The sequence below is a fragment of the Alligator sinensis genome, unplaced genomic scaffold, assembly GCF_000455745.1.
Source record: "Alligator sinensis unplaced genomic scaffold, ASM45574v1 scaffold331_1, whole genome shotgun sequence".
In the NCBI taxonomy this organism is placed as follows: domain Eukaryota; kingdom Metazoa; phylum Chordata; order Crocodylia; family Alligatoridae; genus Alligator; species Alligator sinensis.
The window spans coordinates 682,365-692,530 of record NW_005842033.1 but is presented as its reverse complement, the minus strand read 5'-3'; the positions used below and the strand labels follow the sequence as shown (position 1 = coordinate 692,530).

The 10,166-nt window shown below is 40.6% G+C and overlaps 1 protein-coding gene across 5 annotated transcripts in view; it reads left to right on the top strand.

Moving 5' to 3' along the window:
• ZDHHC14 (zinc finger DHHC-type containing 14) overlaps positions 1-10,166 on the top strand; it is a 248,705-nt gene that overhangs the window by 173,975 nt on the left and 64,564 nt on the right. For all 5 annotated transcript variants that reach the window (XM_025202659.1, XM_006022379.3, XM_006022378.3 and 2 more), the window contains exons 6-7: positions 6,475-6,577; positions 9,465-9,574. In XM_025202659.1, the coding sequence (XP_025058444.1) occupies positions 6,475-6,577; positions 9,465-9,574 (213 nt within the window). The remainder of the gene's footprint in view (positions 1-6,474; positions 6,578-9,464; positions 9,575-10,166) is intronic.

The window sequence follows — 10,166 nt, the reverse complement described above, 5'->3', positions numbered from 1 at the left end:
CACCTTCAAGATGAAACTGGATGCTTATCTTGCTGGGATCCTATGACCCCAGCTGACTTCCTGCCCTTTGGGCAGGAGGCTGGACTCAATGATCTTCCGAGGTCCCTTCCAGCCCTGATGTCTATGATGTCTATGATGCCCCTGGCTGCTTGTCGTGCGGCCCTCGAGGCTTCCCAAAACTCAGTAAGCGGCCCTCCGCCCAAAATAATTGCCCGTCCCTGGATTAGGCAAACTTATTTTGACTATCTTGCATTTTTTGGAGATAGATCTTCTCTAGGTAAAGATATATAGTGCCTATTAACTGTTATAGAATTCTCAGAGCCAATTCAAGAGAAAACTATGGATTGTGAATTATTTAGTTTTAAATGCTCTATACCAGTGGTTTTCAGCCTATGGTCTGTAGACTATGTCTAAGGGGTCCGCAAAAGGTGACTATGATCCATCAAAAGGGTCTGCACCTCCATTTGAAACTTCCAAAGAGATTTTCACCTCCATTAGGAATGGGGGTCTGCAAATGAAAAGAAGTTGAAAACCGCTGCTCTATACTAATCAGGTCCTAGATGTACTGCACATTTTGCATCAGTGTAACTTATATCATTGTATGTAAATTCAGATTGCACCAGAACAGACAGCTGTGCAGCTATGCCAAGGTAGCTACACATAAAAGTCAGGTATAACAGTGCCTTTCCCATAGGTTGGGAGGGGAAGCTAATAGACTGTTTGCTTTGAGCAAACTGCTACTCTGGGATAAACTGTGGATAGACCACACACATGCTAGTATAGTTTTATAACATATTTTTCCCTGGATAATTTTACACCAGATTAAAGTAAATTACATCATCCTGTATTCACTCCTTTTTTTAAAATGGACTTGTCCAGACTCTCAAGAAGAAAGTTATCTAAAACTCATTGACTCTTGGTGGTAAAATAGTAGAAGTCTATTATAAAACATCTAAAAACTTAAACTAAAATTCAACAATCTAATCTTGCTGAAGTATTTTCCTACTGATAATTTAGTCTGTTCTTTTGGATATATTTTACTGTGTCTAGAAATCATATTTTCAAGTACTTAGATTTTGCCCTACACTGCCTCTATCTATATAGTTCAATATCACTGTTGCTTTTTAACACTTCTCAGCAGCTTCCTGCTAGTTTCACTAGTTGTCTGTCAGGCATAGATTAGGGCTTTTGTTCTTTCCTAACAAGAAGGAAAGATGGGGGGAGCTGCCAGCCTTACTCTTTGACTTCCTGCTTAAACTTCTGTGGGGAATTATAGCTCTTCTAACTCCCTGTTCCTGTTTTTGGATCAGGTGTGAGAAACCATTTATACCACTCACAAATTCAGTGTAAAAATCCTTTAATTTTTTTCCTGAGGCCTCATAGAGACATTCAGTTTATCCTGGGAGAGTCGCTGTTCTCCAAGGAGAAACCTCAAGTGTAGAGTTGTTCAGGCTTTTTCTCCCAGAGAAAAAATGGCCACCCCAGAAGAAAAATAACCTGGGAACAATTAGAGTTAAATCACGCACAGGAGAGTTCCTTCTGGGAGCATGAATGCCTGTGCATGTTGTGGCTTCTCTCAGAAGAAGACATAGTCGTCTAGCATTTTCCTTTTCCTTCCCCTGGGAGACAGTGTGTTGCTTGCTGGACTCTGCTGCTGCAGCATGAAATGAAACATGTCCCCTTCACAATCCTCACATTGCTGCAGGGAAATACAGGCTGACCATGGGTCAGCTAATCAGAGCTGCCCTATGCACTAGTGCCATCTGTTGCCAGGCAGACTAGGGGGATCTGTAGAGTATGCTGAGATGTATGTACAACACTCCCCTGCCTCCCCCCACCCCCAGTTAATAAGGAGGACAGAGAGAATGCATATGAAAATATTCTGCAAAAAAAAAAGCGTCATGGAAATTTCTTGACTTCACTCTTAATTGTTTATTTTTCATCTTGATGATAAGTAACACATTGATTTTAAAAAAGGTATAGTACATAAAGGAAGCTTCCGCTCTCCACCTCTGTGTATTGCTAAGTGTCACACTTTCTAATTTTTTCAGACCTAACTTCTGTCATGTTCCCTGATTTGTGTATTCATCTCAGAATCTCCGAAATACAAACTCCCGTTTTAAGCAAGGGCATTGTTTTTTATGAATCACAAACTATCCTAAAGAGCACAACAATAGCTTCCAATTAAAAGAATTTCAATCACTTCTAATAATGGATTAGTCTTTCAGTTATCCCAAAATGGAAAAGCTTCCATTTATTCTTAAATCAAAAGGTAATTGATTCCACATTTGTGGATCCTTGTACGGAAACAATAGGCTTTTTATTCATAATTTGCTTTCAAGGGCTTGCCAGTTTAAAAAGCTCAGTAGAGCATCGTGTAGAAACAGCCTGATTTTAATGTGTTAGACAGCTTAATGGGCTGGCTGATATTCCTAAAAATAAAAATATAAAATTGCCTAACAGTACCAGGAATTTTGCTTTGGGTCAAGGTAGTCGAATCATGAATGTTTAAAACTTTGGTGTTCAGCAGATAGCATTGTTATTGAGCTATGTGACAAACTGAGTTGTTCAAGATGCTAGCTGTCTTGCACAATATTACCATACTCAAGGACTGCGGTAACCGCTATGTATTCAACAGACATGTATAAGTTATCTTTATTCAAAATAATTAATGGCCTTCCATCTTTTTATTTTCTCATTTTCATCTTTATGAGCACAGTGTAAAATACATAGCTTTCTGTATGCTAAGCAAAACATATATTTTTTTATAACTTACCTATTTCCCCAGATATTTACTTTGGTCTAAACTAGATGAGTATTAAACTCAGTACTTGGGTGATTTGCCTTTTTGTTCCTTTTAAGGACATTGAGACATATGCTTACCTTAAAAAAAATACAAGAAAGCCCTTTTGTTCTTGATTGTTGTTTTTATTTGAAAGAAGTCTGGAAAAGCCCTACCTTCTTCACTTGAGGCATTATTATGTTCAGAGAAGGAAGGTCACCTTCTAGACCGTCACCCACTAAGGCCATTGTTCATGGCAGATGTCCCTAGCTTAGGGCAGCATCTGCTAAGTGAAAGGACACAATAAAGATTCCATTCTGTGGCGCATTTAGGCTGTAGTTGTAGGTCAGGAAACTCTTAGGAGACACACTCTTGTGAACGCCTTGTGGTGAGGTTCCAGGAAGCTCCTATTTCCCATCTCCAGAATCTTCTTCCCTTTGTCCCACTTGGGTAGGGAGCATAGGGTAGCATGTTTCAGAGGGCTCCATATTGCAAATTCAATTAGATCTGTCTGAATTACAGAAGGAACAGGCTGTGCTGCAGCCTGTTGACTTGAGCTAATGCTTCTCTCCCTTACCTGGAGTGTTGCGATACTAAATTCTTTAATATGTACATGTATCTCAGAAATTGTGGGTGATAATCTTTGAAGAGCTTATGCAGGAATACCACAATGTGAGATGCTCTGAAACAGTTTGAATCATAGAAAAGTAGGGCTGGAAGGTGTGGTGGAAGAGTTCAGTAGCTATTATATGTGGCACTGTTTGTTTAAATGTTGTAACTTTGTGTGCCTCTCCAGGCACCATGTTTGCTTTGTTTGGCTCCTTGCTCAGAACAATAAGATTACCAGTCATTGTAGTTGTGTGTGCTGTCTTCTGTGGGCTAGTCTAACTCCCAACTGCTATGGAGTCACAAAAATTTAACAGAAGGGACCCCTCAAGATTCCCCAACCTTTCTAGTTGATCTGTTCCAGTGCTCAACCACCATTATAAGAAGAAAGTTTGTCCTAATATCTTTTTTTGCATAATTAATTAACACCATCAGTGTCCAGATCACAAGGGAATGTTCTGTAATGGTACCTCTTCAATCAGGTTGCTCTAAATGATATAGTGCCCCAAATCTTTTTCAGACATTTGGTGTAGGACACTAGGTGAACCACTGTCTCAGGAGGAAGGTTTCATTGACAAATGAGCTACTAGGCCCTGTTGGTTTAAGCATCTTATGTGTTCCTGAAAAGTGTTCCTGTCAATAGGTAGAAGAGAGGGATAATTCACTAGGGCTAGCACAAAGGAAAAGTTGCAAATAGTGAGGTACAACTTTCTAGTCAGTTACAATGAAAGATTAACACGGATCTGCTTGACTGTTCTGGTGGGACAGTCCAAAAACAGCGATAGACTCAGGTGTGGAAGGGACTTTATGAGTCATCTCATTCAACACTGCTCAGGCAGGATCATCCCTGACCCAACCACCCTGGCCAAGTCTAACCTGCTCTTAAAAATGTCCAAGATTGGAGATTGCACCACCTCTCTAGGTAGCCTGTCTTAATGCTTAACTACCTTCATAGTCAGAAAGTTCTTCCCAATATCCAACCTATGTATGCAAGTAACTGGCATTCCTTAGACCTGGTTCATCTGTCTCTGAGAGCAATTTGAAAATGGGCTAATAGGTTCTACTAGCCAGGCTAAATTCCACCATTCGTGGTTTCATTTAGAGGCTCTATCATGCTGTGCCAGCAGCCCAATTTCCATGGTTGCCTTGTGCCTGCTGTTTGCAGACTGTTCCCCCATTCTCATTTGCTTCTCAGCCCCTGTCAGCAACAGCCTGCTTTCCTACCAGGTTTTCTGAATTTCCTTTAATCTACCTGTCCTGCCACACAAGTTGTGCTGTTGCTATTTCTGCTTGATCCACAAAGCAAATTTTCTTTTTTTGCCCACCTGTGTCCCGCAAGTATCTCCTGAGGGACAGAAAGAAAAGTAGCACAACTGCTGCTCAGGAATCCATCTTGGTTTCATCCATTCTGTTGCTGAAGGGGAATGTTTCAAGTTGAGTTGCCTATATCCTGAGCAAAACTTTTCTTTACACACTGATAAGTATTTATATTCTCCGAAAAAACTAATAAATTGTTGGCTCATCTTCCATTTCTGCTTGAGTATGAATATTTCTGCCATTTATACTATACTGTATTTGAGCAAAATTAGGTGACGGGGCCAAAAAGAGTTATAGTTACTTTTTGGCAACAACAGAATAATAACAGATTAGATGGATGGCCCCCATTCATTGGAGCATAGCAGTGCTAAAGTGCAAAACTGTTTTATGACCCTTTGCCTTGCATACATTTGGATTTTGTTTTAATTTTTAAGGGATCAGGTCATCCATGATATTTCATTTTTAGAGTTTGGTCTTTTCATAGTGTGAAGGGAATTGTGTACATTTAAGAGGTTAATAAATGAGGTTACAAGTTGTGCATGTTGAAACCTAAAATGTCCTTGTTCTTGAATATTTTGAGAAATGTTGTCTTGGAAACTGGTCTTAATTAATGCTTGTGTACAGAATAATTTTTATCCTATTCTCCCCCCCTCCCCAAGTGTCACATGCTTTATTGATTTATCATACATTTTTGTAGAAGCCAGAGCCTTTTCTCCTCTTGGTTTATATTTCCTGGCTAAATCCTCCTATTAGCCTATCCCAGATAATATATTAACAGAAAGTAAGAGTTTTAAGTGCTTAGCTATAGCATGTCAAATATGTAAATACACTATCAATAGAAAGCCTGGCTGTAATGGTTGCTTTCTTTAGGAGCAAAATGTGGCATCTTAATTGAGATAATGTCATTTAGGCATAGTCAAAGGCATGTTGTAATATGCTGTGTACTTACAGCACCCTATCAGCTGACTAATTTCATGGTGACATAAATGTCTTAGGAAAAGCTAATTACTCATCATTTTGTCTGGTGGTCATCTCTGGGAAAGAAAGAAGGCATTTCAGAACTACAAAAAAGGAAAATGACTAATATCATCTTTAAAAATAGTGTTGAGGCATGATTGAGTGATAACCTTGTGTTTATCATAATAGAATCAATACATTTGGTGCTTTTCAGCTACGTGCTTTACAATCCGAAAATTTGAAAAGATTAAACACTGTAAACAAGCCCTGCACATTCCACAGTTGCTTTATTTGGGGTGTTTCAGGTCTCAGATGGAACAGTAAAGTATATTCCATCATCTTCATCATTTATTTGGCAGGCTGGTAAAGGAGAGCAAGTGGATTTTTTGTTTTTGTTTTTTTCACTACTTTTGGTCTGATCATAAAAATGTGGGACCCTTGATCAGTATCTTGACTTCAGGGACAGAAGAAAAGACAGTCTGATCTCCTAGCACACATGACTGGCAACAGGAAGTCTCCTGAGATCTAATTTGTATTGCTGCAGCATCTATCAGTACTAGTTATAAACTAGTACAAACAATAGTTATGGTTTTGTCTTTGCCACTGATTTAGCAAATGGCCTTGGGCAGTTCGTGGTCTTGGCCTGTGCCTCTGTTTTTCACAGTCAAAATCCCTGAGTAATATGGGTGTTGTGAGTGTTGCATAGATCAAAGTGCAGAACTTCACAGATCCAAAGGACTAGGTGAGTGCTCATAATTACTAGATTGCATGCAAATTTTGTGTTTGTTTATACTTCCTTGACTTTTACTCACTGTGCTGGAAGCTGTGGTATGCTTTTTCTCTGTTTGGTCCATTGTTGGTCTCTCAGGTTTTCACACATATTTGATCAGCTCCAATCAAACAACAAATGAAGATGTAAGTTCTTGATCTGCTTCATATAGTAAATATGAAAGTTGCATTTGTGCTAATTGTATATATTGTATGGTTTCACTCCTATTTAATGCAAAATGGGAACTGTGTGTATATATATATATATTTATATGAGTGGGCTCTAGTGAGGTAGAAACTAAGTAATATTTGATGCAGTGTATCAAAGGAAGCATCATGGACCACAATAGTGGTTTAAAAAATCATTAAGTTTTTAGTGTATCCAGCATGCCTTACACTAGTTAGATGCATGTCTGGAAACAGAAAATGAAAGAAAAGAAAGGATAGACACAAAACAAACCAACCAAGTAAGCCAATACTCGTACTTCAAAAATCCTACATAATGCTTTAAGTTTACTAGAAAAATAACCAGTAATTTATAGTACCTCCTGGTTTTCTACTGGACTCCTTAATCGTGCATTTAAAAATATTTAAATTATTTGACTTTGAACAGAGTTTTGAAAGGTACCTGCCAATTTAGGTCTCAAAAGTTCCATAGTTTCTTGTCTCTGACTTCTTCTGGCAACTTGAGGCCAGTTTTCCACTGTAAGACAAAGATCTTTTTTTTCTAGGTCAGCCTTATCTGTTTCCACAATCTGTTGCACATGTAATTTGGATTTATCTGTTCCATTGTTCCAGCTTTGTCTAACTAATTATGGAGATAGAAACATGTTTCTCCTAAACAAATTATTGCTCTAAGAAATATGAGTTTAAAAAGGAGAAGCAGCTAACTAGCAAATGGTGCAAGGGCTCGTGGTTCAGCCTAGCTATTTAAACTAAATATAACAACATGAAATTCTGAAGGAATTGCATAAAACCATGCTTATTTTTATGCATTTTATTATAGTCCTTTTCATAGTTGATTGATAACCTGAAACATAGCTCTTTGTGTTTGTTTGGATGTATTTTGGTTATTGCTTAAAAGCTTATTTGTGATTTCTGTATTTTATAAACTACAGAGGATAAAGATGCAGGGTGTAGCATTCTTCAGTGCTAAATATCCAGGCAAGTAGCCAGTCAAAGAAGTACACCTGTTTTTGTTCAGTAAGACAAGAAAGATAAAGTGAAGTAACAGTCCATGGCTGTTTTGAATTGAAGCCAGCCTTGGCTTTCTAGACAAACTAATTTTCATTCATTTTGTCAAATAAAATGCTCTTCAGGAGTCTTGGCAAGCTCTCAGATAAAGAATAGTGACAGTGCAACATGCCTGTGTCCAAGTAAAGTGCTTACTCGCATTAAGTAAAGACATGCATTTTTCAAGGTATTACAGCAAGACTGCTTACTTAGACTAAGGAGCTCACTAATTCACCTTTTCGCCACAAAAAGCTCAAATAATTAGGCTTTTCATGGTCAAAATAGAAATTACTGGTTTTACATCAGGGAATTCATAAGGGAGAACATGGAATTTGTTTCCCCTCCTGGGGTCCTAGCTGCAAGATTGCAAAATACTCCTTACTAGCCTCTACTCCAGATTTAGTAGGCTGAAATTGAAAGAGTGGATAATAACCTTTGCTTGTTTGCTTCATGGAAGCTGAAGGGCTAAAGAATATGATGGACAAGTATTCTTGTTAGTTATTTATAATTGTACATTGTACTTCCAGTGTTTCTCCAGAGTATTTTGTAATCTTGATAAAGTGGCTATCTTCTTAAATTAAAGTCACTCTTTTTATGCAAAAACCTGGTTATGTGTTAATCTTCATACTCCAAGGGTCAGAATGGCCTGCCAAGCTTTGGGATCTGGCAGACTGCAAGGAGCATCCCAAAGTACTGCACACTTTTGGATGTGTGGGGAGCCATAGTGGCCCATTCTGCACCACATGCCAGGCAGCAGCAAGGCCTGGGACAGAGGCAGAAGCAAGTCCATGACTAGCCTGGCATGCAGCACAGAACAAACCGCTTAGCTGCAGCAGTTTCTCTGTGTCCAGAAGCCATTTTGCACGAAGTGTCAGGCTGGTTAGGCACATGTTGGTGCTTCTGTCCCAATCCCTGCTCCTGCAGCTGTTGCCAGTGTGTGGTACAGAGTGGACATGTGATTAGTGCAGCTCTTGAATGTATCCAGAAGTATGCTATGCTTTGGAATGCTCCTCATAGTCTGTTCGGACCCAGACTTTGGTGTACCACTCGCTGGGGACCAGCTGCAAAGACTGGAACGTGTCCCAAATAAGACATGAACTAGCAGAGCAGTGAGGTAGTGATCAGTGTGGGGCTGTTCATGCTCAATTGAAGTAGGTAGGGGCACTCTACAGATAGGAACATTTTGCTGGGGTATGAAGTGCAGAGGGGGCCTGCTTATGTCAATATGAGCAAGGGCTGCCTGCCTCCAACTCCCCTTGGGTTTACAGGGCTGGAGACCTGTCTCTCCCAAGGGCTTGGAGGGGACAGGGATTTCTCTGGTGGGTGCTCTGCACATCTTCCCCACTGTTGACAGACTGCAAGGAGCTTGAGTGAGTCCAGTGGTCCTTGTACACATGGTTTGTGAAGCAGCCATCCATTGTCATGTTGCTGTTGAAGATCAACTCCATAATAAATTATGTGTTCCAGCCTTCCATATGGCCAAGCTGTGCTATTTGGCCCTCTGTTACTCAGTGGTTGCCAACCCCTGTCATACTCTGTCATAGTCCTGTGAGACTGCAGGGAGTCCGTATACATTTGCACATATATATTTTTGTAGGATCAGAGCCATACATTCCAGATACTGGAGAACCCATGCAGCCACTCAGCATATAACTTAAAACCTCTACATTAATGTAAACACCACTTTTTGTTTTCTTACCTCTAGTTCTAAATTGTAAAACTTTGCTTTGATTATCCATAACGTCCTTCATGAGTTTACAAATGATATAATATACAATGCATTTTTTTCCTCTCTCTTCAGATTAAAGGATCTTGGTCAAATAAAAGAGGTAAAGAGAACTACAACCCATACAGTTATGGTAACATCTTTACTAACTGTTGTGCTGCACTATGTGGGCCCCTCTCACCAAGGTAAGCATTAAGAAAAATATATTTAGTATGACTGTGCGAAGCGGCAGGTATTCTATTTGGCTTTGGATTCAGCTGATTGGGAGGGGCAGTGATTCGAATCGCTGTCCTGATTTGACTTGGCTGATTCTGATTCGGAGATTCGGCCACTGAATCTCCTCTGAATCGAACAGGTGCTGGTAGCAGTGTTGGTAGTGGGGGCATGGTGGTGTTGAGCGGGGCCCCACTCCCCCACCTGCTTCCCGAACCCCAACCCCACTCCCATGGCTGCCCCACCTGGCCCCAGCGTCCCAGCACTTTAAAAAAAAGCCCCGCACTCACCAGGTCCTGCAGTGGCCATCAGAGCTTCTGAGGGCTTATGGCAGAGCCCCCCAAGCAGTGTGGGGCACCCCTGCCTGCCCCCCTGTCCAGCCACTGTCACATTGCGAGGGTGCAGCACGGCTCAGCAGGATGCTTTGGGGCTCTGCACACTGTCCAGGAGCTGGGGCTGCTCGGGCTGAGCGCTACCGCGCTCCGGGTGACTGCTGAAGCTGCCCCAGCTTCGAGATGCTACAGCTGTGTGATGCGACAGCTGCTGCACGGGTGCCAGGCATGG